The sequence below is a fragment of the Aspergillus neoniger genome, assembly GCF_003184625.1.
Source record: "Aspergillus neoniger CBS 115656 unplaced genomic scaffold BO87scaffold_4, whole genome shotgun sequence".
Taxonomy (NCBI): domain Eukaryota; kingdom Fungi; phylum Ascomycota; class Eurotiomycetes; order Eurotiales; family Aspergillaceae; genus Aspergillus; species Aspergillus neoniger.
The window spans coordinates 462,182-489,836 of NW_020291132.1; the positions used below are offsets into that span (position 1 = coordinate 462,182).

Below are 27,655 nucleotides of genomic sequence, written 5' to 3' on the forward strand. Positions count from 1 at the left end.
TAGCAGCATTGCTAAGCTTTACTTGAACCATTGATCTGGATGAGATATATTGAATACCATATGACTTATATCTGACACAAATACAGTGAGTGACTCATGTAGAATATTACTATCTATTCTATCCATTCCCCATAAAAGCGGAAATAAAATCGCCATGGCACTCAAGTCAGCATTAATCAGCCAGACTTGCTAGTAAGCTTATTTGTCAGCTACTTCTTCCATCGTTCTCCATATATACCTACCGCGATTCCCAGTACTATTCTACATTTATTCCTATCCAATCCAATCTAATCCAACCCTAAATAACCACCCCTCACTAGTACAACCATAACCATGGATCTCACCACCTCAACCTCATCCACCCCCACCACCCCCGAACCCATCACCGGCAGCTGCCTCTGCGGCGGCATCCAATACGAAGTAACCGGCGAACCCATGAAACGAGTAATGTGCCACTGCGAAAACTGCCGGAAATTCACAGGGTCCAGCTTCATGGCCAACAGCTTTATGAAAGAATCTGTTAGTCCCACTCCCTCCCCACAATCTCCCTCTCATCAACACATCTTTTTAATCTTCTAAGCTAATGCCGTGTCAGCAACTAACCATCAAATCCGGCGAATCACTCATCCAAAGCTTCAAAGACACGAAAGTGGACTCCGGAAGTACATTGGAACGACGCTTCTGTCGCGTCTGTGGATCCCCCGTGTATGTGACGAGTAGTCGGGCCGAGGGGTTTGTGGTTGTGCCGTCTGGCACGATGGATGGGGAGGCGGGCAGGAAGTGGAGGCCTGAGGTCGAGTTTTGGTGTAAGGCGAGGAGGGAGTATTTGCCTGTGGTGGAGGGGACGCAGGTTTTGGAGACGCATTAGTGGTTGTCTCTCTGAGGGTTGGGGTTGGTTGTGGATTATTGGTAGAGAGGAGGGGTGATTGGAGGGCGTTGTGAGTGAGAGATGATATCCTTGGTTTTTGTTCTTTTTTTTTTTTGGGAGAGTGGAGTGTGTATAGATGGTTAGTATACTCGAGATTGATGTTGCCATATCTTGGAAATACGACTTCAGAAATATCAATAGAGGGAAGACAATTGTGTCACTGTCATATAGTAGACGGGGAACGGATTAAGCTTGATTGCTGTGACAATGATGACTAGTAAATGTGATCAGAGTGATGTTTTCTTTATTCATCCTTAAGCATTAATGCACCATTCCTCTACGAATTATGTTTAAAAGTAAAAGCAATGCTGAGAAGAAAGTTCATATATGCTATTAAATTGAGTATCGCTAACAGGCGGACTCAATAGGCCCGACAAAATTAATATCAAATCATAGTACAGCCCCCTCCATACAGACTAGCCCTGAATCCATAGGTCCAACTACTTACTGCTCCAGGGTAGAGCATCCGAGAGCCAGAAGACCGTTCTACACTGTCGTTAGCCTGACATCATCCCTCCGTAGGAGAAAACTTACCAAGAGGTTGATCTCAGTGCAGCACTGAGGTTCCGACGTGCAGCTGTCGTCGTAGTCCTTGCCTGTATCCTCGTTAGTAAACAGACATCCAATTTTGAAAAGTAGAGTAGCTGGTAACGTACAAAGAAGACCGATGGAGCCAACAATGTTGGAAGCATCGATGCCCAGGTCCAGAAGAATAGGGTCGACAAGAGGGTCAAGAGGGGTGGTCAGGGAGCCACAGCACAGAATGGGAGGAACGCACTGCGCCTCTGTGACGGTGCTGATGGTGCCATCAGAGGTGCCTCGCTGAGCGGCCACCTCCTTCACCTGAGACTCAAGAGACGCGGTGTTGTCCTGGGCGGCGGGGACGGCCACGGCGGTGGTGGCGATGGCCAGGATGGAGAGAGCGGTGGTGAACTGCATTGTGATGATGGTGATGGACTTGCAAAGATGCAGGAGAATGAGCGTTGCTGGGATTGTAGAAGAATGTCTATGTATTCTAGTGTTCAGCTTCTGTCTGATGTTGGAGGAATTGTAGAGGAAGTCAGGCGTCCTTTATAGGTTTGAGCAGAGGTCAATTACTAAGGATCAAATTCAAATCATGGCATTGAGCTGAACGTCAAAGTTGTATAGTTCCATGGAAATTCCCAATCAGATGCCTGATGGTTATCTCGAGTCATTCGTTCAGTCACACTCGGTTGAGAGGACCGATGGACATTGCCTCAAAAGCCAGTCGCATTGGGATAGATCGATTCTGGGCAAACTAAGAATTGTGGCCGGTTTCCGGAAGCTGCAGTATGGAAATCTAAGCCGAAGGATCTCCGGACAAAGGACGCCCGGTCATAGTCTGTGGCACCTTGTTCCCCTGCAGGTACCGCTGCAAGCGAGGGACCCTGTGGAGAAGTCGATCGATCATTCCCCATTCTGGGGAAGAACGTACCTGCATGGGAGAGTTAGAATCCAATAGTTCGGAATCTGGGACCAGCTGGAAAGCGCCTGCCTGTCAAGGAACGTCGTCTTATCAGTTGAACCAAAGTAGCCCTCATTCTGGTGGCGAATCAGACACAACCCTGGCCATCCAAGGACAAGATGCATGCGCGATAGCCGGACAGAAATTGAGAACAAGCAATAGAAGGACTAGTTGCTTCTCGGAGGTCTAGAAGAGCGTTTCACTGCATCCAGGTCGCATATCCCCAGGTACTAGTGAAGTTCGTAGCTAATATCGCAAGGGAAGGCAGTCTTAGCCAGTCTTGATGCTTCCCGGCCAGCAACCGAGAATCGATCATGGACAGGGACAGACAGGACCCATCGAGCCTCAATCCCTGATCGAACACCCCGATCTCAGCTGGATCATAGAAACATCACTCTCAGCCTTGCAATTGGGGGCACTGATAGACGATCCTTTACGTAAATCCACATTGGGTAAAGAGCCAAGCGCTCAGATAGCAGATCCTATTGACATGTTCACCGGATGAAATAGAGTTCGCATGGGATCGGAGATTTAACCGGACTGAGGGATGGGGGAAGCCAATAGTTAGTTGAGCAATTAGTAAATTCATTGTCGAACTATCAAGTATGTTGTCATGCATTTAATTACATGAGAGATAAGCGGGCATAACTTGAATTTGGATGATGATAAGACAAAAAGCAATTCCCCTGGAGAACGGTGGATACCGTGTATAACAGATAATGCATTATTGCATTACTCAGCACACATGTGATCATTGCATAGCTGTTATGCAGTCACCTGACTGTTATCGTATCTGTGGCGGTGCATGCGGCTCGTGCCAAGACTTGTTGCGCCACAGACTCGCGACACAAAAAGTGCAAAGTCGAAAGTGAAGCCCAAGTCGGTCAATATCCGCCGTCTGCGATCCTCCCCTCCCATCTTCCCCAGACTCTCCCCGCTGGGTTTTTTTCTCTTTCCTTTATAATTCCTATTACCTGAGGGCCATCCCTAAGTCAGACACCATGGCTCCCATCTCTATCGCAGACATCGTCGCCGCTCTGCCGGCCGAAGACACCTGGGGCCCCGCTACCGCCAGCGACAACATGCTGCAGGGCGTCCCCTACGCTCCCTTCTCCAAGGGTGACAAGCTGGGCCGTATGGCTGACTGGACTGCCGAGTCCAAGGACCCTAACCGTGCCGGTCGCCAGGCCTACAACCGCAACTACAGAGGTATACCATTATCCTAATATATCAGCCAAGCCAAGACAAAGTAACTAACTCTGTTTCCTCCAGACCAGCAAGTCTATGGTGCCGGTTCCTCCAGCCTGTTCGCCGTCCAGGTCGCCGAAGATGAATCCTCCTTCTCCGTTGTCGACAACACCCGCAGCTCCGCTAAGCGTACCTTCGGCCGTGGCGGTGGTACCGTCTTCCGTGGCCGCGCCCAGCGCGGTGGTGCTCAGCGCGGTGGTCGCGCCGGCTTCCAGCGTGTGGGTGCTGGCCGTGGCCAGGGTGGTGACCGCTACTACGATAACCGCTCTGGCGGCCGTGGCAACCGTGGCCGTCGCTTCGGCTGGAAGGACTACGACAAGCCCCAGCGCACCCGTGAGCCCTCGGTCAACGTCCGCCCCGACTGGAACATGCTGGAGGAGGTTGACTTCAGCCGTCTGTCCAAGCTGAACCTCGAGGCCCCCGAGGGTGAGGACGTCGACTCGTACGGTTTCCTCTACCACTACGACCGGTCCTACGACAAGGCCCCTGTCAAGAACGCCGAGCGCCGTCTCCAGTCCCTCGACCGTGCCGCCTACAACGTCACCACCACCCAGGACCCCGTCATCCAGGAATTGGCCGAGAAGAACGAGGCCACCATCTTTGCCACCTCGGATATCCTGTCCATGCTCATGTGCGCCCCCCGCAGTGTCTACTCTTGGGACATTGTCATCGTCCACCAGGGCAACAAGATCTACTTCGACAAGCGCGAAGGCGCCTCCCTGGACCTGGTCACCGTCAACGAGAACGCCGCCGACGCTCCCCTTGAGCTGGCCGACTCCGCCAACAAGCAGGATGCCATCAACACCCCCAGCGCCCTGGCCATGGAAGCCACCTTCATCAACCACAACTTCGCCCTGCAGACCGTCGTCGAGTCCGAGGACAGCAAGGTCTCCCTGGCTCACCCCAACCCCTTCTACAACGCCGCCGAGGAGACCGAGCCCCTCGCCTCCAAGGCCTACAAGTACCGCCGCTTCGACCTGTCCCTGGAGCGCGACGACGAGCCCGTCAACATGATCGTCCGTACCGAGGTCGACGCCCTCATGAAGAACCCCGTCAACGGCGAGGACCAGCAGCTGCTCGTCAAGGCCCTCAACGAGTTCGACAGCAAGGCCCAGGGCTCCGGTGGCGCTCTCGACTGGCGCAGCAAGCTCTGGTCTCAGCGTGGTGCCGTTGTCGCTACCGAGATGAAGAACAACAGCGTCAAGCTCGCCCGCTGGACCACCCAGGCCATCCTCGCCAAGGCTGACGGCATGAAGCTGGGTTTCGTCTCCCGTGCTAACCCCCGCTCTGCCGCTGGCCACGTCGTTCTCGGTGTTGTCGGCTACAAGCCCCGTGATCTGGCTGCCCAGATGAACCTGAACCTCAGCAACGGTTGGGGTATCGTCCGTACTATTGTTGACCGTATCCGTGCCCTCGATGCCGATGAGGATGAGGACAAGGTCACCAAGTACGTCCTCATCAAGGACCCCAACCGTCCTGTGCTGCGTCTGTACAGCGTCCCTGCTACCACCTTTGACGAGGAAGAGGAGGTCGCTGGTGAGGAGCAGGAGGGTGCTGAGGAGGAGGCTGATGAGTAAACGGAAGCCACGTTATGATCTTATCTTCATCTATCTCATGTGCATATTGATTGTCCTTGCTTTCAAAAGTTAGTTACGAACGACGTCTCAACATAGAGTCTGTCCATTATGTTCTACAGATTATAATTCAATCGCACGACGCATGCAGTCTAGTAGATTCATTTCTCTACCTAACGTACATACACGTAACCAGACACTTATAGACCCCCACATCACAAAAGACTGCAAAAGCAACTAAGTAACAGAACTACGCAACAATTCGAACTCTCACCCCTCTTCACTCTAGGCACAGCGGTATGTGGATGAAGTCAATAAAGTGCAACTGAAAAACAAGCATAGATAAAGTCCTTCCAAAGCATTCATACATCTACAATAATGTACAGCATACCATCTCCACAACAATATACTCGTATTCCGAAGAACTCCCCCCATCTACTAACCCTAACATCCATCCTCATCCTCCACAATTACTTTACAACCTCATATCCCTCCCCCTTCCACCACACCGTTTATCCCCTCACCACCAATTATATTCACAAATTCCTTCCAAAAAACCCCTCAATCCTCTCCCACGGAATCAACTCCACACGATCATACAAATCAACATGCCCAGCCCCAGGCACCCACAACAACTCCTTCGGCTCACTAGCCCCCCTATATGCATTCTCACTAAACTCCCTCGAATGGGCCTGATCCCCGGAAATAAACAGCACAGGTCTAGGCGCAATGACAACCAAATCCTCGAGGGGATAAAAGTTCATGAACTTCAAGTTACTCGTCACCGTCGGATGCGTCGTCAACTCCGGGGTTGAACCCAGCGGCGTAAACTCGCCACGCACCGTGCGGTAGAAGTCATAGAACTCGCGATCCACGGCACTAGCATTAGCCGTGAGGGTGTTCGGCGTGCCGCTAGTATATCCAATGGGATTGGTCGCTCCGCCAGGGTGCTCGTACTCAGGCCAGCGCTGCAGCGCGGCGGAGGCAATTACTTCCTGACGCTGGGTGAGGTTCTGCGAGTGGCGCAGACCCTGGCGGTTGGCGATGCCCATGTCGTACATGCTGGCGGTGACGATGGCTTTGATGCGCGGGTCGATTTTGGCCGCGCTGAGAGCGAAGCCTCCGCTGGCGCAGATGCCGATGACGCCAATGCGGTTGCGGTTGATGGCTATTGGGTTGGGGATGGAAGGGATGGTGGTGATGGTGGTGGTGTTGCTGCCCAGGTAGTCGACTGCGGCGCTGAAGGCTTCGGCGTAGAGGTCGGGTGAGACGGCGTTGCAGGGGGTGCCGGTGCTGCTGCCCCAGAAGGGGAGGTCGATGGATAAGGTGATGTACCCGCGTTCGGCCATTTTGGTGGCGTATAGGTTGGCGGATTGCTCTTTTACGGTGCCCATGGGGTGGCCGACGATGATGGCGGGGGATGGGGTGGAGGTGGTGAGGTTGTTGGGGATGAAGAGGTTGCCGGCGATGAGGGTTTGGTATTGGGTTGGGAAGGTCACTGGTTGCAGGGTTACCAGGTTACTTCGGTAGAAGTTGTCGGCGCCGTAGGAGAGGTTTTGCGCGGTGGTGCATATTGTATGCAGGATTGGGGCGAGGAGGAGTGCTGGGAGTTTCATGGTGATGCAGAAGCTGAGAGTGGCTTTGAGGATTTGGATTGGTAGTTGGATGGTTGTGTTGATGATTTGTGGTTCTTGAAGTAGGTGAGTACTTGGCTTTTATAACCATTGTCTCTGAAATATTGTGATGGCTCGTTGCGTGATGGTGGTATTCGTCAGGGGCATTGTCATGTCTGGATGGAGTTGAGAAGTAGATAATCTCTGGGCCTCGTCATGCTGATGCGACTTGCTTACTGTGGGGCGTAAGCTACCTACTGCAACGGTTTGATATGGTTGGTTATTGTCTGGAAGTCTTTAGACTGTATAATTGTCTGATCCATGCTACATTGATCCATGGACATCACTGCTTCCCCACTTCGCAAGCACATAAAGGCATCCCCCGATTGTCCTTCTCTTCCGTCTTCCAAGACAGACAACGGACATCTCTCCGCTTTCATCATGCCGCCCTACGTACACACTGGCCCAGTCGACTGCTCCCAGGACGCAGACTGCAGCTCCTTGGCAGGCAAAACCGCCATCGTCACAGGCGGTGCCAACGGCCTTGGTGAAGCCTATGTCCGCGCTCTCGTCGCAGCCGGGTATGTCTCTCGCCTCTTCCTTTTTTCACAGCTAACGCAAGTTCAATGACAGCGTCTACGTCTGTATCGGTGACATCGACACACAGAAAGGCCAGAAACTTGAAGCCGAGCTACCAGGGTAACTTCTTCCCAATGCTGCCATCATCCCCTACGCTGACTCAACCCCCAAGCACCAAATTCATCCCCTGCTCAACCGGCACCTGGACCGACCAAGTACGTCTCTTCGAAGCAGCAGTCACCTTCTCTCCAAGCAACCGGATCCACTACGTGGTTGCAAACGCCGGCATCCACCGCGTAGATGAAATCTTCCAGCCAGGACCGGACTCCCTACCCGAACCAGACCTAAGCATCATCGACATCAACATCAAAGGCCCTCTCTACACAGCCAAACTAGCCATGCACCACTTCATCCGCCAGAACGGAACCACACCTACCCCAGAGCAAGAAGATACCTGCCTGATCCTCATCGGCTCTGGCGCGGCGTTCCTCGATGTGCCACGCTCGCCGCAGTACTGTGCCAGTAAGTGGGCAATGCGGGGAATCATGCATTCCCTGCGTCGGACGGCATATTACTACGGGTCCCGAGTCAATGTGATTAGCCCGTGGTATGTGCACACCGGGATTTTGTCCGAGGAGGCATTTGCACACTGTAAGCGGGCAGGAGTGGAGTTTGCCACAGCGGAGGATGCAGGACGCTGCCTGCTGAGGATCGTGGCAGATGGGAGGGTTAATGGGCATTCGTTCTTTGTGACGGCTCGGAAGTGGGGGGAGAAGGGGTTTATGGATTTGGACTTGGAGGATTTCGGGGATGATGCGCTGCTGGGCGAGGTGCAGGAGATGCAGATTTGCAGTGCCCCGGTGGAGGCAGGGCTGTTTGTGTAGTTCGGTAGATTGTCGGCAGTTATTGAACATGTTATGTTTGGCATTCATCATTCACAATAATCGCATGGGACCATAATTGAGGCCGAGGCCGGAGATAGCATCAACCAGGGTTGGTGTCCTTCCATGGTTAAGGGTCTAGCTCCATAGCATCCCGGATGATGATTGATGGATTGGTGAAGAGCGGGTCTGGCTTGGCGTAAGCAAGATGCATTAGTGCCGGATAGCAGCCAAGTTTATCTTCTTCCGCTGTCCGTGTTTGTGTCTGTCTCTCACAACTTCTTCATTCAGGGTGTGTCTTCTAGAATGACTTGGAATTTCAGGCAACATCATTTTGTAAGGCTAGCACTGCCCAGTGAAGTCCCAATTGATCTTGGCACGCTTGGCTGAATACACATCCACGCAACACATTCGGTCTTCTCTCTCACGACTATGCTGTCGACATCATCACGATCTGCATCCGGATGCTGGTTCGAGTCGGATGATTACAAATGTCCCTTATGTGGCAGTGCATCATGAGCTCTAATGGGTGCTGCTTATGGCGGTGGAGTCCTGGGTTACTGGACTGACCTCATTCCGGATCGTGCGTCGGAGATAGCAGCTCAGCCTCTACCATCTATCTATTGCTTTAGGATGAGTATTCTGTTGCCTAGATATGATGTGTATAGCCCATTACGATGTTTATGTCTGTGTGTTTACTGGTAGGGCTCTTCATTATGGAGTATATATACGGATCATGAAAGAAGCAGCGCATCATGGGCGGCTTAATACATTCGATCTGCATCGAAGTACAAAGCTGCCATGAGGATCTTCTGTGATGTTCCTTCGGTGGTGTGCACATTCAGTTTAATTCGAAATTTTCTAGGTATGACATGTATTTAACCCTACTAGTGAGAATCATCCTTACATTACTAGGCCATTCGGTTCGAAACCCAGCCACAGAATATGCAGCCCGACTCGAGCAGGTCGTGTTTCACCCCCAATCCCGGACTACTTCGGTCAAGGGCCAACTGGACATTACTATAGGGGTTCCTGGACATGGTGGCCCGGTGCGGCTGCAATTGGAACCGAACCGGGATATTCTTGCCCCAGATACTTATATCGAGTATCTGAACGGCACGGAACCCCAATCACTCGATCGAGACAGGGAAAGAGTGTTTCGGGGCGACGTCGTGGTAAATTCTTCCAGCACTGCATGGCATCCGGCAGGACGAGCACGCATATATCTCATCCAGGATGGGACAAGCCCGCTGTTCGACGGAGCCTTCACGCTGTTCGATCAACAATATCACATCAACCTAGCCACGCAGACCAATTCCTCCTTTCCGCACATGGAAATCAGCACATCTGGAGATGCTATAGGCACACTGTCTCAGAACACAGTCTTCCCCCGCCAATCCACCCAAGACAACACATGCTCCCGGCCCCGGAGAGTCGCTTTGATTGGACTCGCCACAGATTGCTCTTACCGCGCCGCATTCTCATCCACAGATGAGCTCCGCCGAGGACTAATCAGCATGGTGAACACCGCATCAGAGGTCTACGAAAGGACATGGAACATCTCACTCGCCATCCGCAACATCACCATCAGCGACGAGTCATGTCCCGACACACCCCAGCGAGACACCCCATGGAATGTCGGCTGCTCCAGTGGGAATCTGGACTGGCGACTCCAGCAATTTGCCTCATGGCGACGCTGGCATTACGACCCCAATGCCTACTGGACTCTGATGACCAACTGTCCCACCGGGAACGTGGTGGGTGTGTCCATCGTGGGAGGGCTCTGCACTACTTACTCCGGGGCAAATGTAGTGGCGCGGACTTCCAATCAATGGCAGGTTTTTGCGTACGTCCCTTAACCAATCCTACTTTTTGGACCATACTGATTATGTTATATGGGTGTAGCCACGAATCCGGCCACATGTTCGGCGCGACCCATGACTGCGACTCTCAGACCTGCTCCACTTCGAATGGGGATTGCTGCCCCTTGTCTTCGAGCTCTTGCGACGCCGGCGGACAGTATATCATGAACCCATCTTCCACGTCCTATCAGACGTCCTTTTCGCCCTGCACTGTTGGACAAGTGTGCTCCTTGCTTCGCTCTGGCAGGGTAGAAGATGACTGCCTCGTGCGCAGTAATGATACCGGACCCACGATCAGTGGTCCAAGTACCCCTGCTGGTGAGTGCGGCAATGGCATTGTCGTCGAGGACGGCGAGGAGTGCGATTGCGGTGAGAACTGCGCGGACAATTCCAATTCCTGCTGCGTTAACTGCCGATTGGTAAACGGCTCGCAATGCGATAGTGGCAGTGGGCGTTGCCAAGGTGGACGCTGCGAAGGTAGTGAGGACCGCCGTCCGTTAGGGGGATATGAACCGCTGGTTATTGGACTGGCTGCTGGTATTGGAGGGGGGTTGCTTCTTGGTATGATCATTGCTATTGTTTGGCGCTGTTGTTGTGGGAGGAGAAGAGTGGCTAAACAGGACGAACCTCCTCTCTCTAGAGAAGTCAATAATCATATATACCGATAGTTACACAGCTATGTGTATGGAACAAAATAAGTAGACTTTTAGTGATTCTAAGTTTCCCGCTTCGAACAAAATAATCGCCACAACTATCAATCCCGATCCATGAAAACGAATGCCCCACCGTCCCAGGCTTATCTATCAGAACAACATTTCCAGAACTTCAGCCTAGAAATTAACGTTCAGACCGAAGAATCACCGTTCCCCGAGTGGGTCAACTACTGGTAGACTAGCCCTGCATAAATAAGCCTGCAGCTCCGCCGTGTCAGCAACTTGCATCCACCAATAACCAATCTAACCCACATCATGTCTCGACACGAACCACCACCCCAAATGGATCCGATAGCTCCTTCATCATCAACATCAAACACTGTGACGCTCCGGCCGATGCCTCAGCTAGAACATCTCTGGACGCCTGAAGACGATTGGACGGGGGTCAGCGATCAAATCCACCGTCGTCGGCTGCAGAATCGGTTGAATCAACGGGCTTATCGTATGTCTTCCTCCAACCCAAGTGTTGGTTATTAATCTGACCATATCAACCAGGCAAGAAACATAAAGCCACTACGGGGGATTCCTCCTCCTCATCCTCATCTACATCCACCACTCAAACCCAAACCCTAATCCACCACCACCACCACCACCACCACCACCCCACATCATCACCACCAAACAAAGCCCCAGAAGAAGAAAAAGAAGAAGATAATCACCACTGCCCCCTCGCCCCCACCACCATCAACATCCCCCACGTCCACGAAACCCTCACCACCCTCGCCATCCAAAGCTACCTAACCAACAGCCCCCGTCTCGAACACCTGCTGAGTCTCTCCCGGCTCAACGTCCACCGAGCCATCAACGACAACATCCGCTTACTGGGCATGACACCCGCGCACCTCCGACCCGACGACGCCCTCTCAATCTTCAACACCAACACCCCATCCCTCATCGATATCTCCACCCTCCCGGAAAGTCTCCGCCCCACGCCCCTCCAACGCCTCATCCCGCACCACCCCTGGCTGGACTTCTTCCCGTTCCCCGAGATGCGGGACAGATTGATTGTCGCGGCAGCGACGGGCTACCTGGATGAGGACGAGCTGTGTCGGGATCTCATGGCGTTTTGGGATACCCGCAACTCGGGGGCGACGTTGGTGGTGTGGGGCGTGCCGTGGGATCCGTGCAATTGGGAGGTCACCGAGGCGTTTTTGGGGAAGTGGAGGTGGGTGGTGATGGGGTTGGGGGGGGGTTGAGGAGGAGTACGGATTATTGGAGGGGTAGGAGGGGGGAGGGGAGGTTGGTTTTTTGATGGCATGGCATAGCATGCTGGGTTGATGTATTGGATGGGATGGTAGATTAGGGTGTGATGGAAATCAAGGGGAGTTGGGTGGAATGAAATAACTTATTGTGAAAGTAGCAGGTATATACCTTAAAAGGAGAATATGACACATTATTGACTCCCTCCATATACCATACCACTAGTCACCACATTCCACAACTTAACTACAAATAGAGATTAGAGTTATAGTTTGACAACTTCACCAAATTCCAACAACTGACATAGTACAACAACCTTACAAACCATATATACTATATACAAATATCAACATCAATTCCAAATCAATATATCTGAACCAATTGCATAAATACTACAAACCATTCAATTCACTTTAGACAACCTATTCATTTATTCATACCATAGTTAGAACCAGTACCAAAGCCACACCACACCACGCCACCAAACCAAACCAAACAAGGTTAGATTACTCATTCCCGTCCATTGACTACTAACTTAACTAACCCACTAAATTCTAATCATTTAATTAATCCACCTCCAACAATCACTCACTTACTTCACCCAACATCCACACCCCCCTCCAAACAAAAGAAGCCAAAAAAAGAATAATGCCCACCCCCCTCCCCCACCGTCCCAAATCCCGCCCTACGGCATCCTGCCTCCCATGCCGAACCCGAAAAGTCAAGGTACATCCCTCCCCCTCCCCATCCATCCCATCCATTCAATCTAACCAATCCCCCCACCCCCCCCCTCCCGGGGGGATGGCAACCAGTGCAACCGCCTCCAACCATGCGAAACATGCAGTGCGCGGAACATCGCGCACGAATGTAAATACGCCGTGCCGGATGAAGACAGGCAGGCGATTGCGCAAGCGGAGATGATTGCGGAGTTGAGGGGGGAGGTGAATCGGCTACGACAGCAGATTAATGATCATGAATATGAATATGATCATGAACATAATCATGAGAATCATGAGGATTTAATGGGTGAGGGTAATGTGTTAGAGGACGGGGGTTTACTGATTGAGAGATTGGAAAATGGGGAGAGTTTGGGAGAAGAGGAGGCTGATGAGTTGGAGAGGGTGTGGAGGGTGTTGAGGGATGGGGAGTGGGAGAGGGTGAGGGAGGTGGTGGGGAGGATTAGGGGAGGTACTACTATTTCTGTGTGATTGTTATGTTATGTTTTATGTTTATTGTGGGATTGAAGATATATGGTGGGTTGGTGTATATATATATGTGTTATTGGTAGTAGCATCGTGGTTCTCGTGATTATTGATTAATGGGTGGTATAGCTTAAATCAACTGGGCAAGATCCAACACTGATAGAAAAGGAAGGAAGAAGACACTCAAAATTAACAAGTTGTATGGCCAGTGCGCTCTGGCGGTTAAACCCCACAGGAAGAAGAGAATCAGAAGAAAAGAACAGCCTTGCTCCCAGAGCTTTTATATACACCTCGCCAAAGCAAACCCTGTTAGAACAGTACCCAAACCCAAATAATCACCTCATTAACTCCATCCAGATCGCCCGCTTCTGCCATCAGCTCACGAATACATCATCTCATCGCCGGGATGGGAAAGGGCGCCCTCGACCTTGGCTCCGAGAACACTGCTCAGGCAGTCCATCAATTCGAAATCTTCCACCACCGCGCCAAAGCCGTAGCAGCGCACTTTGGTGTTCAGCGTCTCGATGATCACTTTGACGTCGTCCTTGGTCAGGCTGCGGTAGAGCTCGTGGTTCTTCAAACACTGCAGCGCCATGATAGGCGTGATCTGTCCGTCCGTCACGAGCTGCCGACTGAGGTTGAGAAGGGTCGACAGATTGGCGTGAGGGAGGTCGTAGGTCTTGTGCGGATAAGTCTGTTCATTCGAGGTGGTGGCGATGTAACTGGGCGGCGGGCAGGTCGCCATCAAGGCATGACCCGAGAATGGCATGTCCTCGTCATCGGCTTCCGTGATCGATCGGCGGCAGAGATAGTCGGTATGTTCGCGACACGGCGATTCCAATCTAGACAGCAGTCAGTCATACAATCCTCCGGTAGACAAAGAGTTGGTGGGCGTACGTCAAGATAAAGTCAATCTGCAGCTGGGGGTGCTCCTCAAAGATGCCCGATGGGTGCCTCGGTGCCCGGCTCACCGGCGCGATCTGGTCGAGCGTCGCGAGGGCGTCACACGGGGCAGCCTGATACGGCCCTTGCGGTGGTGACATCTCGCTCGACGACACATCAATCTGCTCGATCCCCGTGGTGATCGGACTCAAGCTTGCGGAGACGGTGGTCGGGGGTGTGGTGTACATGTTGTTCGTTGAGGGATTGGAAGGAGCAACGCCGGTGGGCTGCGATCCCGTGCTACTGCTGGCAAATGGGCTAGACTGATAGCCGATCGTGGGTCGTTCAGCCTTGCGCCGCTCGAGCTCGGGTTCGTAGTTGATGCCATGGGCCGTGAGGATGTCTTTCAGGATGGTGTTCTCGTCCGATAGCGACTGCACCATATCCCGGTGTTGAACCACCGTCAAGTTGGCCGCCGAAATCTCCTGTGTGTATGCCTCTCGCAACCGCGACACCTCCGTTTCCAACGCCCGTATATATTGTTCCTTGCGCTCGCGATGAGTTCTAAACAGTCGTTGGCATCTGTTCCTAGATAAAATGCAGAGACGGGAGAGCCACGTACCTCTGAGCCTGGCGATTCAATTCCTGTCGTCTGGTAAGGGCGGGTTTGCTGTCGGGTTTGGGACCACGTCGTTTGGCCGGTTGACCATCTAGAAGGGAGTCGGTTACAACGAGTGCGGACAAGAGAGAACACAGAGTAGTACAAACCTCGAGTAACCTTCTTCTGTGTGCCGCTGAAGAACTTGAAAAAGTCGGCCCCGATTGTCGAGGGTCTGGAATTGGGTTGGCCTGCATGCAGTGTCAGAGCGGGCAATTGACGGGATCCTCTCCGCAGCAAAGCGATGCAAGACACAACAAGCAACAGAATATCACGAAATGAGGAAAGACATGTAGGTACAGCACATCACGTCATACAACATGCAGGCAGTGCAGATGACAGAATCAAGAAACGGTAGGTTACAAGCGAACGGTGCCGACTGCAGCCTTTCCCCCATCCGGGATGCTCTGTGTATCCAACACACATGTTCCCCCCCCCCCAAAAAAAAATAAAATGAAATGAAAACGGGCGCCAATCGTATCACCACAGGTATACAAGCAATGCGAGGTCTCCAGGGCAAAGGAAGCCGGGAACTTACTTGGCATAGCCTCTGGTGTCATGGTTTGGCGATTGCCCGCACTCAGGTCCACAGACATCGGACCACCATTTATGGAAGTCATGATGGCTGTGATGAGGTAGAAAGAGGGTGATTGGGAGAAATGCGACCGGCGCGATCAGAAGATGGCCGACGGAGGACACCGACGAAGCGGAGGACGGAGGCGGGAAGAATGAGGGGAAGCGAAGAGGGCGAGAGAGAGAGAAAGGATTCGATGGGACTAGACGGTGGAGGAGGAGGAACCGACAGCAGATTAAATGAAAGCGAGATTCATTCAATCAATCAATCAATCTGGACCGTTGTCAGCCTTAAAATGGATTTTGATTTGGTAGTCAAGTGGATTCCTCTATTTTTTTTTCCAGTCCAAGCGTCTTTCACCGTTGGGGAACAAGATATACGCACCGGCAGGGTCGGACGTTTTCCCCGAAAGTGCGCGGCCGATGGGGACCTGAGTTTGGGGGGGGGGGGGGGGAGGGGGGGAGCCACCACACGAGCTCTGGACCAGGGGAAAAGGAGAGATCTGAATGGAGCAGATGGGAAATAGGCTGGCGGGGTGTGGGAAAACGGTCAGGCAATAATATCGATTAATTGATTAATTGGAAGGTTTGCCCGGTTGCCCGTTTACCGTCCGTGGGTTCAAAGGTGGATAAATGTTTAAGTTGAGTTTGGTATGTTGATTTGTGGTTTCTTGGTAGTGGTAGTGGTAGTAGGTAAGTAAGGTAAGGTAGGAGAGAGGAGAAAGTGGGTGCGGCGGGAGTGGTGGGCGGGAGTTGACGGATGGATTGGATGGAAGTATGGGGTGTGTCAGAAAAGGGCGAGTTTCAGTTGAGACTTGAAGCTGCAGGTTGAAAGGGGGAGAGATGGTGGAGGAGGAAATGGAAAGAGTAGATAGATAGATAGTATGAGGGTGAGTGGAGAGAGTGAGAGGGAGAGGGAGAGGGAGGGAAGAAGTGAGAGGAAGAAGAGGAAGAAAGAGGAGGAAGAGGGAAGAGAAGAAAGAGACAGAATAATACTCTTGTGGCAAGTCAGTGAAAGAGAGAGTGTGTGTGTGAAAAAGAGTGAAAAGAGAAGAGTGAGTGAGTGAGTGAGTGGACACCCACTACTGTCCTGGATAGTCGACTAGTTTCGGTTTGGATGAATGGAGAGCGACGATAGTAAGTAGTAAGTATCGACTCGTTCGGGACCCGAAGTTAAGTTGGTCATCCGTAGGCGAGCCGGCGTTATATCGACGGGGGAGACCCTGTCAAGCCTTCTAGCGGTCCCGAGCATTATTGGCTCGTTGCGTGCATCTCCCTTCCCTTTTTCTTCACGGACCCAGCAGAGACACTCCCAGCGGTCGGCGCAAAGGCCAGGCACACGGCGTTAGTTAGTTAGTTAGTTACAGTCTAGTAGTAGTAGTAGTAGTAGTAGTAGTAGCAGCAGCATCAACTTAGTAGTGGTTGGTGCCTGCCATGCACCCGGGGCGTCCACTAGTAGTCACAATAGATCCAGGCACAGATTTTAATTGGAATTGTACAGGAGGGAAGGGAATGGATTGGTCCGTGACAGAATTGATCGTGAATTTGCAGAATCTAAAAAAGAAATGAAAAGAAAATCCAAAATGATTAAATGAATAAATGTGATAACCACGAAGAAAATCAAATATCGACCATGATTATTAATTGTTGAAAAATAAAATAAATCCAGCAGCATACAGCATACAGAGATCAAAAGGAATTAAACTTCACAGTGAAAAGGGGAATGGTCGAAAGAATAAAATAATAATGATAATAATTATCATACCCCAAAAATGCTCATCCAAAAAGAGAGAGAGAAAGAGAGGGACAGAAAGCAGCAGTGCAGAGGGGGAAAAAATAAAAAGAAAAAGAGGTCAGAAAATGAGAGACAGCAAAGAGGGTGTACCTTACAGTTCACACATTCCCCGGCCCGTTTCAGACTAGTGCAGCTTCTCCCTCCACCCCCCCTCCCTCCTTCTCTCTTCTCTCTTCTCTCTTCTGTCTTTCTCTCTCTCTTTTCTGGCTGTCCCGATCTCGCCTCGGCTTTAGTATTTAGTATTAGTAGTACTACGGCTAATGTAGTACTCGATGGGCTACACAACCAGCTTAACCTTACTGCACTATACTCTCTCTCCATCCCTCTCACACAAAAAAAACATTACATAAGTGAGAAACCAGATAATGAGTGATCATTCAATTATTCACTATTCGTGTTCCTGTCTAAAGAACTCAGAGAATAAGAAGAAAAGCATCTGCCCGTGTGGAGTGAAGCAACAACAACTAACCGGGTGTGATCGGCCAGGCATCCAGTCACTCGGCGGTTATTGGCTATTGGTTTTTTCTTTTTTATCCTCCTCTGAATCGTCGTCGCCCCTCACGTCTGCCTGTCTCTGCTGGCCTCTCCCCCCTCCGAGTAATTGTGAATTGGGATCCTCGCTGCATCGTCAATAATCAATCGTGCTACTACTTCCGTACTCATCATCCTCCTCATCATCGTCACTAAATCCGCGGCAATGGTTCGTCTCTCTGCTGTCCCGATCCATTAGGTGCTACTGTAAGTGGTTTTATTATTACCTTTATTATTTTTTACTTCCTCCTTTCTATTTTTTTTTATACAATCTTCTCCCATTCTACCTCAGTCCTAGCCTCATGCACTCAGAGGATCAGAGGGACGCAAGTCAGAAAATGGAGTGATTAGAAAAGGAGATGGAAAGAAATAAAAGGAAAAGTGCTCACGAATCTGATATATGGCGCATCTCTTTGGCCCGGCGGTTCGATCGATTGTCCCCCCGGCTGTCGTACCAGAAACCATTCTTACCTGTCGCCTGTCGCCCGGTAGTAGTGCTCCGTCAGCCTCCGTGGACTACTTCCACCACCCCCCCCCCCAAAAAGTCCTGCCCTTCTACCCACCTTTGCCATCCCTCAATTGACATCTCAGAATAGAGGCAGGCGCCGTGTGTAACATTCTTGACTTAATTTCGCTGCGACCCGGACCGATGGGTTTGGGAAAACAGGTTCTCCTTGGTTGATCTACCGTCGAGCCTGTCCCTTTTTGCTTTTTTTTTTCTCTTCTTTTCTTTTTTTTTGCTCTCCCTCCACCTTCTGACCATCCACAGGATTCCCATAGACACTGCATGATTCCTTTGAGGGGGTATCGATCCTGCTCTGGGCTTAACTTTCTTCGTTTGCAAACCCACAATCGTTTTTTTAGGGCCTGTCTGGTTCACCAGTCCGTGTTCAACGGGCCCATCAGCCCCACTGCCCACACAGAAGCCTCGGACTAGTCGCCTGGTCCAGGATAGCGCTATACGTTTATTATTCATTAGTGGCAGGCACAGGAAAATCTACTGTCCCCAACGCTCCGGCTGTGCTGCGTCATTAGGAATAAGCATGCGCGAGCTGCCGGGTTGCGAGGTGGTCAAGTGGACACTATCTCGGTGCGGTACCTACATCCGGAGCTTAGTGGATGATTGGATGTATGCACCTTCCTGCTCCTGCCGCGGTGGTTATTCCACTGTAAGGGGGGGAGGGAGAGGAGGCGAAGATGCCACTCGATCCCATCGTGATCGTGCCAGTCGGTCGACGTTTCGTCGCTCTTTGCCCGGACAGGTAAGCAGGTTGCGCGCTCGTTGATCAAGTGTCGGAGTTGCTTCATTGTACCTCATAACTACCGCGTTATTCCCGCATAAGACCTACAGATGGGATAGTGCACACACACGCGCGCGCCCTGCAAATGGAGGTGATGTAACTGACCGGGATCGCCCCTTTCCGGGGTCTCTTTGCTTTTTCTGTCCCTCTTTGTCTGCTGCAGGTTTCGTGAACATTGAATTCCTGGTCCCCGAGGGGTTCTCCCACCATGCGAGCCCATACGTAGTGCACAGAGCACCCCCCAACCAACACCAAGGGTACTCCGTACTACCCATTGGGTAGTGCACGGTCATTTCTCTGAAGGCTGGAAGACACTTCCGGCTATTGGATAAACACGTTCGAATTAGAGTCAAAATGCCAGGTGGGTAGCGATAATGGTGGCTCGAAGCCTCGAACACCTTGGTTTGGAAAAGATAGATAGCTCGTCAATGGTATAGACTCTAATCGCCATTATTATCACATCACCCAAGATGTGGTCCTGGCACCCTTGAGCATGGCCACTATTCAATTGTCCACGATTATTGTCCCAATCCATCAATGATAAGCCGAGGCTAGGCGCACGACGACGATCACCGAACAGGATCACAAACCAAGATACTTGTAGTTAGCTTACCAAGTACCAACAGACCACGGGCCCAATTGAGATTAAAGACCGAATCATCGCCGACGAAGCTCCCCGAGAAGCCGGATCAGATCGAGATTAGGGAGGATCTTAAGGGAGGACGAGGTTGAGCAGAGACCCGTCTGAGCTCAGTGAAGAGGAGAAGTTGTTTGGACGGCGCGGAAACTATCGAGCGGATCGGCAGCCTAAGGCCGCCAGTCCACCCAATCGGGATCGCGCCTCAGGCCGCCCTGACTCGTGATCTTCGATGCTTCCGCCTATCATGTGCTTTTCCCCTCTGCTCTTTCTCCCCCTCTTGCCTTTACTGTCTATTGTTCTCTCTTCCAACTCCATCCTTCATCTAATCTAGGCTACTATAGTTCCTCTCTGCTCTCAGGGCAAAGGGCACTTTGTCCCGCCTAAACTGAAACGTCTGCACCGATAGTCAAGTGCCCCACCATGTCGGTCCAGGCTCATTATCAACCTCCCCTCCGATGCCATGCAACAATCCGAAGTGCTCGTCCACATCTCCGCCCCCAGCACCGTGGCAGATGATGCCGGCTACCGCGCTCAAGTCGAAGCGATCCTCGCTTTTCAACCCTTCTCTCGTCAGCTCATAACCTTACGATCTGATGACAGCGAAGCCATCCCCGCTGTAACGGAAGCCGGTCCCTCCTATACCCAGGAAGAACCCAATGCCAGCTCTTCTACACTCAAGCCTCCAGACCCTGGAGCAGCCTCACCAGCCCAGCGACCAAGTCGACATGACAAGGACTCGCTCGGAACCCCCCTGAGTGTCATTCCCGATTCTCAGCCTGAGCGAATTCCCCCGGAGCCAGTCGACTTGCAGGAGATTGCCCTTCCCCAACCAAGTCCAACACCTCGTCGCAAATCGACTGATACGAATGACCTACCTACGAAGCGAAGTCGTCTAGACTCCCTTCCACCAGCCATCGGTACAACACCCCCGGACGAGCATCTCAACAACCTCAACCCACCAAACAACGAGACCACCAGAGAAGCCGCCCCCCAAACACTAAAAGACATCACCCTACACCTCCCCCTAGAAATCAAACCAAACCCACCTCCCATATCAACAAACCCCTTCACAACCCACATCACCCCGACCCTAAAAATGCTCTCCACCCGCCTCAACCCCACCCGCACATACACTCCCCTCCAACAAACCCGCCCCCTGGACAACCTCGAAAGAGGACACTGGTACCTCCGCCTCAATCTCACGAACACCCTAAACCCAAAGCCACCCTCCAGCACCACCTGGGACATGCCACTCTTCACGCGCTTCTGGACCTTCCTAACGGATTTCATCGCCAAAGAAGGCCGCGCTGGCTGGGGTGTCTGGTGCATTCTGGAGGATGATGGCTCAGATAAATCTGCGTCGTCGCCTCAGAATGGACTCGAAGATGGTGGGGTGGAGAAACCAACAAGACCAGTAACCCTGAAGGTCTACGCATGGGGCGAGATAGCTTCTCATATATACCTTCTCTTATTCCTGGCGAGTGAGCGGCGCGTTCGCAGGATGGGACTGCAGTGGCGTGATAGTGCAGATGATGTCGTGATTCAGATGCCGTAGGAATCATGATGGGTGGATGCTATCCCCCAATACCTTTGGGGGGTTTCTCTTCGTAGTGTATAAATAATACTACTATACTCATGGAGCATCAGCGATGCACTGGATATGTACATACTCTTTCAAAATTACTGCTGTATATGGACCTGTCATTCTGTATAGTACTACTTATAATTTCACGCGGAGCAGTACTTCTATAGAAATCGTAAGAGTACTAATTAATGGCTACTACTTTTGCGAATATAGATAAAAGCCCATTCGCTTCATCGAAGGTAGGATACATCAGTCCAATGCGCTGAGAAAGACAAAGAATGCGTGTAACTGGCCATATGTCATTGAGCTTATGGTACGAAAATATCGAGCTGATAGATAAGATAGATACTATGGTACAATCCGAGGGACGCCAAGACCAGAAAACGAAACGAAGGAAGCTAACGAGAGAAAAGAGCATGCAGCTGTTTCGGCATCCCGGAAATAGTTAAGTAGCAGTCACAGAGCCAACTCGTGGCCGCATGAGGGCACAAGGAAACACGCCATATTCTGTAGATAAAAGAAAATTAGGCACAATCTCAGCCGAGCTCATGTTTCACGTTTGGATAGACGAGAAGCGTCGATAAGAACGGTTAAAGGAGAAGGAAGAACCAAAGAAATTGGAAATTGATAGGAGACAATTTCGGCTCATGTACGAAAAAGATGAAGTATGACAGACACGGATCAATGCACGGCATATGCGGTGAGACATCAAGTATGTAACTGGCTTTGTGAAAATGCAGGAACGACAGACCAGTGAACGCCATTTGCACGGAGGAAATTTCTGTTATAGATGTCTAATAGTTCAATTCTCCGCTGCCAGAGCCACCGACCGCATCGAGATCCTCGTAGCTCTTGAGGCTGCGACCTTGTACGGCTTCGCGCGGGCCCATGCCTTGCTGACCGGCACCGGCGTCGACAAAGCCGCTGGCTCCCACCAAGGCGGCGGCAGGATGTCCAGGGGGAATGTATGGCGGTCCAGAACTGGCCGGCAGGCGACCACCAGATCCATACATGCTGGACATGCCACGGACGGGGCTCAGACGGCCGCTTCCAGTGCCTGGGGCGCCATGCCGATTGCCACGTCTGTCATAAGGACCTGATCGGTTATTATAACGCCCGCCGCCACGGCGCATGACGCCTGGTTGATGCAAACCTGGGCCGTCTGCAGATACCATTCCATTACCACTCCACGAGGGGTTATTAACACCCATAAATCCGGGTACTCCCGACCCTGGCACACTCTGGAAGCTTGGGGGGACATTTCCGCTGCCTGCAAGGTAAGGCGGCATTGACGCTAGGCTGAAACCACGTGGTGTACCGGTCTGGCCTTGACCAGAGTTAAGAGGGAAATGCCCGTTACTATTAGCGTCGGACCGCGAAGGAGCAATCCGCGCAGGGTCGAGAACGTAGGCATTGACCAGAGCGAGCTGTATCATCATGAGTATTCGTCCGCACGGAACACGTTACAGGAGTATCACTTACATCACTGCGAATGTTCTCAAACCATTCGGTATGACGCTTTTCGACATGCTTACGCCAGAAATGCTCCGCCTTGAACAGCTTGGTGCATTCAGGGACTTTGCAGCGATACTTGGACTCATCCTCCTGCTTCATATACTTTGCGAGCTCTTCCTCCAAGGCGTCTTCAACGGGCTTGCCACCCAGCTTCCCGATATCGACATTCTCTGGCTCAAGGATCTGCAAAAGTTTGTCCTCGAATGTCTTGACCCAGTTGAATGCACGCTGAAGCTGTTGTTCGGTCTTGGAGCTGAAACGCTGTGGCCGCTTCTCCTCCGATACAGGCGGCTGCTCCTCGCCCTCTTCACTAGGTTCCTTCTTTTTGACAGGGAACGGCTGCCCAAGAGCGCTAGCCCGGGCCACAGCCTTCGACTGTGTCGTGAGACCGGCCCGGGGTCGACGGAGATGTCCACCAGGGCATTTACGAGCAAGCTCATGCACAGAGTCACTCTCAAAGACACAGAAGAAACAGAAATTGTAGACCCGGCGAAGGTATTCAACCATCAGATCCAACTTCTTCTTCTTGGCCAAGAGCTCCTCATCATCGAGTTCGTCGTCTTCCCATCCTTCCTGTTCTTCGCCCTCTTCTGCCTCGCCTTCATCAATATCATCGGCATCGTAGTCGGGCTTTCTCTTTTTGACACTGACAGGCCCCGTGACAGGCGGCTGAAGCCAGCCTTTGCCGCGCAATTCCTCGACTCGCTCTTCGATTTTGGAGAACCCGTCAGCACCTGCTCCCATCTCATCATCGAGCTTCGACACCAGTCTCCTTGCCAGCTCCAGGTCTCGTGAAATCCGCTCTGGCGACGAAAAGAGATCCCACAAGGCTTTCTTACGGGGTTGCGACGGCGGGACATGAACACCCACGTGGCAGACAAAGTCACCATGAACAGGATCATGGATCGTTTTGTCGTTGATTGCTTCAAGCGCCTTCTCGGCAGCAGTCTGTGTCCCCGATCCATTGGCCGCGTGATCATGTTCCATTTCCTCACCCTCTTCCTCCCTTCCATCCCCCCTCTCGACGACCTCGACGTCAGGCGCAGGATGGAGCATGATCCATCCCATCCGATGGTACTTCTTCGACGGATTGGGGTCACTGAGACTAAGCCACTTGAATCCACCATCTTCCTCACCCAAATGCTCCTTACAGAACTCTTCGATCTTCTCGCGGCTAACATTGGGCGCTAGAGTCTTGATCAAGAGGGCAGACTGAGACAGAGCTTCGTCACGCAAGTCACCGCCTCTTGCTGGGAGCAAGTCCAGAACACCCAGGGTTTCACCAACCGCGGTGGTTTCGCCCTCTTCCTTTTCAATGACACCGCCTGCCCCGTCACTTTCACTCTTGTAAATGCCTTCAAGCGTGAACTCATCAAAGAGACCACTCTCGAGGTCTCTCTCCCATTGTTGATAGGCGCCCATGCGGAAATCCATCAGTTGACGACGAAGAGGGTCCCTGACCTCAGGAACGTAGCGCTCTCTGAACCACTCCTCGTTTCGATGATGCTGGACGAAAGCACGGGCCATCTTCGCTTGAAGGTTCACCTTGTATGAATCGTAAGCCGCCTGGATCTGTGCTCTCTCTCTTTCCCGGTCTTCACGAGCCTCCCGCTCCCCCTTGACGCGATCAGAAGGACGCCGACCGCCGTGCTTGGCGCGTTCCTTTTCTTCTTTGATCGACTGCTCCGCGCGCCACCATTCGGCAAACCAATTGAACCCCACTTGAAACTCCAGGGTTAAAGGGTTCGGAAGCGGATTGGTGGGAAGAGGGCGCTTGACAGAATCTTGTCCTGGGACATAGCGGTCGATGTTGGCAACGTTCGGCGAAGGCGCACGGCGACGGTCCTCGCGGTCACGCCCGGCATGCTCCCGAGAGGCAGCATAATAGTCGTCTCGCGAGGCACGGCGATCAGAAGGTTCGTAGCGGTCGATCATAACGGGTGAGCGAGAACGACCGCGTGCTCGGCGTCGATCCTGAGATACTGCGTACGTACCAGTGGTTAGATTGCATGGCCATGACCAGACCGAGAGCATCCGGATGGTAGTCTAGGAGCTAAAAACTTACCAGGTGACCTGCGACGGTATGAGTCCACTGGGACCCTAGAAGCATAGGGATCGCCAGCTTCCCGGCTCCTGCCGGGGGACCCGTAACTCTCATATGAGTCCATGGGGACGAGGTTATGTAAAATCGCGTCGACCGGAGCTCTTGTAGGTCGTAACGGAGAGAATCGGAGCCGGCTACCAGACAATGGCCGTGGGTCGCGCCCAGGACGGTAAGGACAGAAGGCGTAAGCTAAGATCCGAAATGATCAACATTAGAGCAAGTCCTTCACGTGTGCAAAAGTGCCGGGTGGGTTGGACGTTGACGAAGCAGAGTTAGGGGGCGAGTTGGGCAAGAAGAAGATGCAAATGAAGCTGGTTGCCGGGGGCCGGCCATGGAAGAGATAGACAAGGCATGATTCTGGATAACGATGACAAGGGCGAACCCGGAAACTGAGAAGATGAAACGCAAGTGCGCTCGCGAGGGCCAAGAGAAGACGAGAGAAAAGAGAGGGCACAAGGTAGACAATAGAGAGTAGTTGATCAATCAGTACGGAGTGTGGTGCGAGCCAATAATGGCGCGACGATAAAAGGAGGGAGTCCAAGATGAGGTTTTGAGTAAAGAAAAAGAGACGGGACGAAGCACAAGTGAGGCGCGGATCCAAGTGAATTGGATGGATGACAGGGGAAGGTTGGACTGAGATAATTGAGCAGGGGCAAGGGGACGATGAGAGAAAAGGGCGCTGCAATGGAATTGACTGAACACAATAGAGAGAGAAGAGAGAGAATGAGAGAGAGGATTGAATGGCAAGGCAGGCGACCTACAAGAGAAGCCTTAAGAGGAGAGAATTGGAGATCCAACGAGATGCGAAGATGATGGACGGAGTACTAAGTCCAATCCGAGCTGAGCAGATCAGACGATATAGACGGAAATCGCAACAGACCGGGACTAATCACCGGGCAAGGCGTGATGATATATAAAAGGAAGTTTTGTGAGGGAGTCAGAGGGAGATGAGAGAGAGAGAGAGAAGAAGAAGAAGGGAAGGAGGAGAGAAGGCGAGAGGGAAGGGAAAGCAGCGAAGGAGAGAGACAGGATTGGGGAGTGAGGCTGGAGCGCCGGAGAAGGGAGTCCCGCCTAGTCCCGACCGGGCATAGCGCCCCCGGGTTGCCTTTTGGTCGCCGCTTCGTCAAATCAATAAATAACATGGAGATACATTCATAAAACGGTATGTACGCCTCGTCTCTCATTCCCCCTAAACCAGGCTTATAGCAGGAAATTGAAAGAAAGTCATCTCACTCACCTGGCATCTCGGATCCCTGAGTTTCAGGGTAATCAGATTCTTTAGCAATCTGATGCTGGTAAAATCATGCCAACAACGGGTGGCAAATAGAGACGAGGGAAGCTATCGGCTCAGTCGCAGCTATAGATTGAACCACCAAACTGGGAGAAAGGGGAAGATCGAACCAGCATGGATCTGGGGGAGCAGGATTGAGAAGAGGAGCAATACGAAGCCTGCCTTACGATGAATACAGTGCACATCCGTCAGCATCATCTATCTCGGAATTCACTATACCAATTTCACTCCCCTCTTACTTCATCCGAGGCAAAGTGAAGACTCGCGGCCTGCTAACTCTGTTCTACTCAAAGCACTCACACCGTAGGGACCTGCTCTAAGGTCAGGCCACGAGAACAAGGCAAGCACGACTAAGAACGAGTTCGCCAAGTATGTCTTGATATTTGTACACGACTAGTAGGGGAATCATCCGTAGAAGATCAGGGTAATATATCAAACGAGGCATCAAAGGGGGCAACAGAGAAGGGCAGGAGGAAAACAAGCATCGGCTGTGACAGCCCAAGACCACCACAGCCTCGCATGTCAGACCACACTCGTCGATGCAGATTCAAAGAGAGTGGCATCGCATGGGGCCTCGCAGCCGCACCGAAGACGGAAAGATCCCGAGTCACATTCATGCACTACCCCAATGGCACAAACAGTCAATCGGGGCGTTCCATGAAATGCACGGAATGAAGACCGTCGTCGAATTCTCCAGTCGGGAACGTTCCATTTCCAAACAAATTCCCAGAGAAAGGCGACCGTCGGACAGTGCCCAGTGTTTCGACTTTTGCTGGGCAAATACGCGACACCGAACCAAGACATGCATGCACCACGCACCGCCAAGGGATGTAGGCTCTGTCGCCGCGCCACCCAACCTCGGGGTTTAATTTTACCAGCGATGGGCTTCAATCTAATACCAACCAAGGCCCGAAGCACGACGCAAAAGAACGGATCCGGATCAAAGCGGCGGACTCAGGCACAGGGGAAGAAGAGACACAGTACACCAAAGTTGCCAATGACATTGAGTTGCTTGTCGACAAGGGAGCTTGACGAGAAGACATATAAGAAGGCTGCCGCCAGCTGTGAAAACCACGACCTTCAGGTATTAGAGACCGGGTCATGCAGCATCGACAGTGGGACGAACGTAACAATTCATGAGTTTGAGAATCGTGCACCATCCCGAGAAATGAAAAAGAAAATAACAAAACATAATCATCTCATACATGCAATCCTAGCAGGCTGAACATCGTTAGATGAAAGGAAATAGGAAAATAGTAATAATACTTCGTGCCAGCATAACAATATAAACAGACATAAAAGTTTCAAACGGATGAAACGAGGCGTTTCCGACGAAACCAGAGGGAGGTGGGAATGACGTCAATAAGTACGAGAGAAGATGGGGCAGTTGCGCGTCGCTCGCTGCGGGGAGTAAAGGTCAAGGAAGACGGGGGTAAAAGAAATTCCAGACATCCATCCATCATAAAGGGCTATTGTGGGTAAGCAGGATTTTCG

At 51.9% G+C, this 27,655-nt stretch overlaps 12 protein-coding genes across 12 annotated transcripts; 7 read left to right on the forward strand and 5 right to left on the reverse strand.

Annotated features, from left to right (window-relative positions):
- The first annotated feature begins 93 nt into the window (after positions 1 to 93).
- Positions 94 to 1,071, forward strand: BO87DRAFT_455744 (GFA family protein). Its single transcript, XM_025628684.1, has 2 exons — positions 94 to 519; positions 596 to 1,071. The coding sequence occupies exons 1-2, from the start codon at positions 334 to 336 to the stop codon at positions 866 to 868; spliced, it is 459 nt and encodes a 152-aa protein (XP_025483663.1). The 5' UTR covers positions 94 to 333; the 3' UTR covers positions 869 to 1,071.
- Positions 1,072 to 1,300: 229 nt separating this feature from the next.
- Positions 1,301 to 2,232, reverse strand: BO87DRAFT_373081 (hydrophobin family protein). Its single transcript, XM_025622447.1, has 3 exons — positions 1,585 to 2,232; positions 1,463 to 1,524; positions 1,301 to 1,414 (listed from the first exon to the last, which is right to left on the reverse strand). Exons 1-3 carry the CDS (start codon positions 1,865 to 1,867, stop codon positions 1,373 to 1,375), a joined length of 387 nt encoding a protein of 128 aa, XP_025483664.1. The 5' UTR covers positions 1,868 to 2,232; the 3' UTR covers positions 1,301 to 1,372.
- A 1,080-nt stretch (positions 2,233 to 3,312) lies between these two features.
- On the forward strand, positions 3,313 to 5,392 carry BO87DRAFT_326504 (eukaryotic translation initiation factor 3 subunit D). Its single transcript, XM_025620151.1, has 2 exons — positions 3,313 to 3,623; positions 3,687 to 5,392. Exons 1-2 carry the CDS (start codon positions 3,416 to 3,418, stop codon positions 5,237 to 5,239), a joined length of 1,761 nt encoding a protein of 586 aa, XP_025483665.1. The 5' UTR covers positions 3,313 to 3,415; the 3' UTR covers positions 5,240 to 5,392.
- Positions 5,393 to 5,772: 380 nt separating this feature from the next.
- On the reverse strand, positions 5,773 to 6,852 carry BO87DRAFT_350820 (alpha/beta hydrolase; the record flags this gene model as incomplete). Its single annotated transcript, XM_025621098.1, has 1 exon — positions 5,773 to 6,852. One exon carries the CDS (start codon positions 6,850 to 6,852, stop codon positions 5,773 to 5,775), a length of 1,080 nt encoding a protein of 359 aa, XP_025483666.1.
- A 438-nt stretch (positions 6,853 to 7,290) lies between these two features.
- BO87DRAFT_455748 (putative short chain dehydrogenase/reductase) lies at positions 7,291 to 8,312 on the forward strand (the record flags this gene model as incomplete). The annotated part of the gene is made up of 3 exons (XM_025628685.1): positions 7,291 to 7,430; positions 7,483 to 7,548; positions 7,601 to 8,312. 3 exons carry the CDS (start codon positions 7,291 to 7,293, stop codon positions 8,310 to 8,312), a joined length of 918 nt encoding a protein of 305 aa, XP_025483667.1.
- Positions 8,313 to 8,834: 522 nt separating this feature from the next.
- On the forward strand, positions 8,835 to 10,873 carry admA (ADAM family of metalloprotease ADM-A; the record flags this gene model as incomplete). The annotated part of the gene is made up of 5 exons (XM_025624640.1): positions 8,835 to 8,892; positions 8,978 to 8,998; positions 9,201 to 10,155; positions 10,215 to 10,732; positions 10,848 to 10,873. The coding sequence occupies 5 exons, from the start codon at positions 8,835 to 8,837 to the stop codon at positions 10,871 to 10,873; spliced, it is 1,578 nt and encodes a 525-aa protein (XP_025483668.1).
- Positions 10,874 to 11,133: 260 nt separating this feature from the next.
- BO87DRAFT_350827 (bZIP transcription factor) lies at positions 11,134 to 12,109 on the forward strand. The gene is made up of 2 exons (XM_025621099.1): positions 11,134 to 11,326; positions 11,380 to 12,109. Exons 1-2 carry the CDS (start codon positions 11,140 to 11,142, stop codon positions 12,078 to 12,080), a joined length of 888 nt encoding a protein of 295 aa, XP_025483669.1. The 5' UTR covers positions 11,134 to 11,139; the 3' UTR covers positions 12,081 to 12,109.
- Positions 12,110 to 13,478: 1,369 nt separating this feature from the next.
- Positions 13,479 to 15,920, reverse strand: flbB. Its single transcript, XM_025618261.1, has 6 exons — positions 15,785 to 15,920; positions 15,365 to 15,673; positions 14,937 to 15,017; positions 14,791 to 14,878; positions 14,184 to 14,732; positions 13,479 to 14,128 (listed from the first exon to the last, which is right to left on the reverse strand). The coding sequence occupies exons 2-6, from the start codon at positions 15,444 to 15,446 to the stop codon at positions 13,666 to 13,668; spliced, it is 1,263 nt and encodes a 420-aa protein (XP_025483670.1). The 5' UTR covers positions 15,447 to 15,673; positions 15,785 to 15,920; the 3' UTR covers positions 13,479 to 13,665.
- Positions 15,921 to 18,186: 2,266 nt separating this feature from the next.
- Positions 18,187 to 18,877, reverse strand: BO87DRAFT_163281 (uncharacterized protein). Its single transcript, XM_025618262.1, has one exon. It carries the CDS (start codon positions 18,699 to 18,701, stop codon positions 18,351 to 18,353), a length of 351 nt encoding a protein of 116 aa, XP_025483671.1. The 5' UTR covers positions 18,702 to 18,877; the 3' UTR covers positions 18,187 to 18,350.
- A 1,081-nt stretch (positions 18,878 to 19,958) lies between these two features.
- On the forward strand, positions 19,959 to 21,350 carry BO87DRAFT_373085 (uncharacterized protein). Its single transcript, XM_025622448.1, has one exon. The coding sequence runs from the start codon at positions 20,127 to 20,129 to the stop codon at positions 21,219 to 21,221; it is 1,095 nt and encodes a 364-aa protein (XP_025483672.1). The 5' UTR covers positions 19,959 to 20,126; the 3' UTR covers positions 21,222 to 21,350.
- A 507-nt stretch (positions 21,351 to 21,857) lies between these two features.
- BO87DRAFT_163319 (putative arsenite resistance protein Ars2) lies at positions 21,858 to 25,028 on the reverse strand. The gene is made up of 3 exons (XM_025618264.1): positions 24,832 to 25,028; positions 22,734 to 24,748; positions 21,858 to 22,678 (listed from the first exon to the last, which is right to left on the reverse strand). The coding sequence occupies exons 1-3, from the start codon at positions 24,932 to 24,934 to the stop codon at positions 22,046 to 22,048; spliced, it is 2,751 nt and encodes a 916-aa protein (XP_025483673.1). The 5' UTR covers positions 24,935 to 25,028; the 3' UTR covers positions 21,858 to 22,045.
- Positions 25,029 to 26,870: 1,842 nt separating this feature from the next.
- On the forward strand, positions 26,871 to 27,534 carry BO87DRAFT_163316 (uncharacterized protein). The gene has a single exon (XM_025618263.1). The coding sequence runs from the start codon at positions 26,964 to 26,966 to the stop codon at positions 27,384 to 27,386; it is 423 nt and encodes a 140-aa protein (XP_025483674.1). The 5' UTR covers positions 26,871 to 26,963; the 3' UTR covers positions 27,387 to 27,534.
- Positions 27,535 to 27,655: the final 121 nt, after the last annotated feature.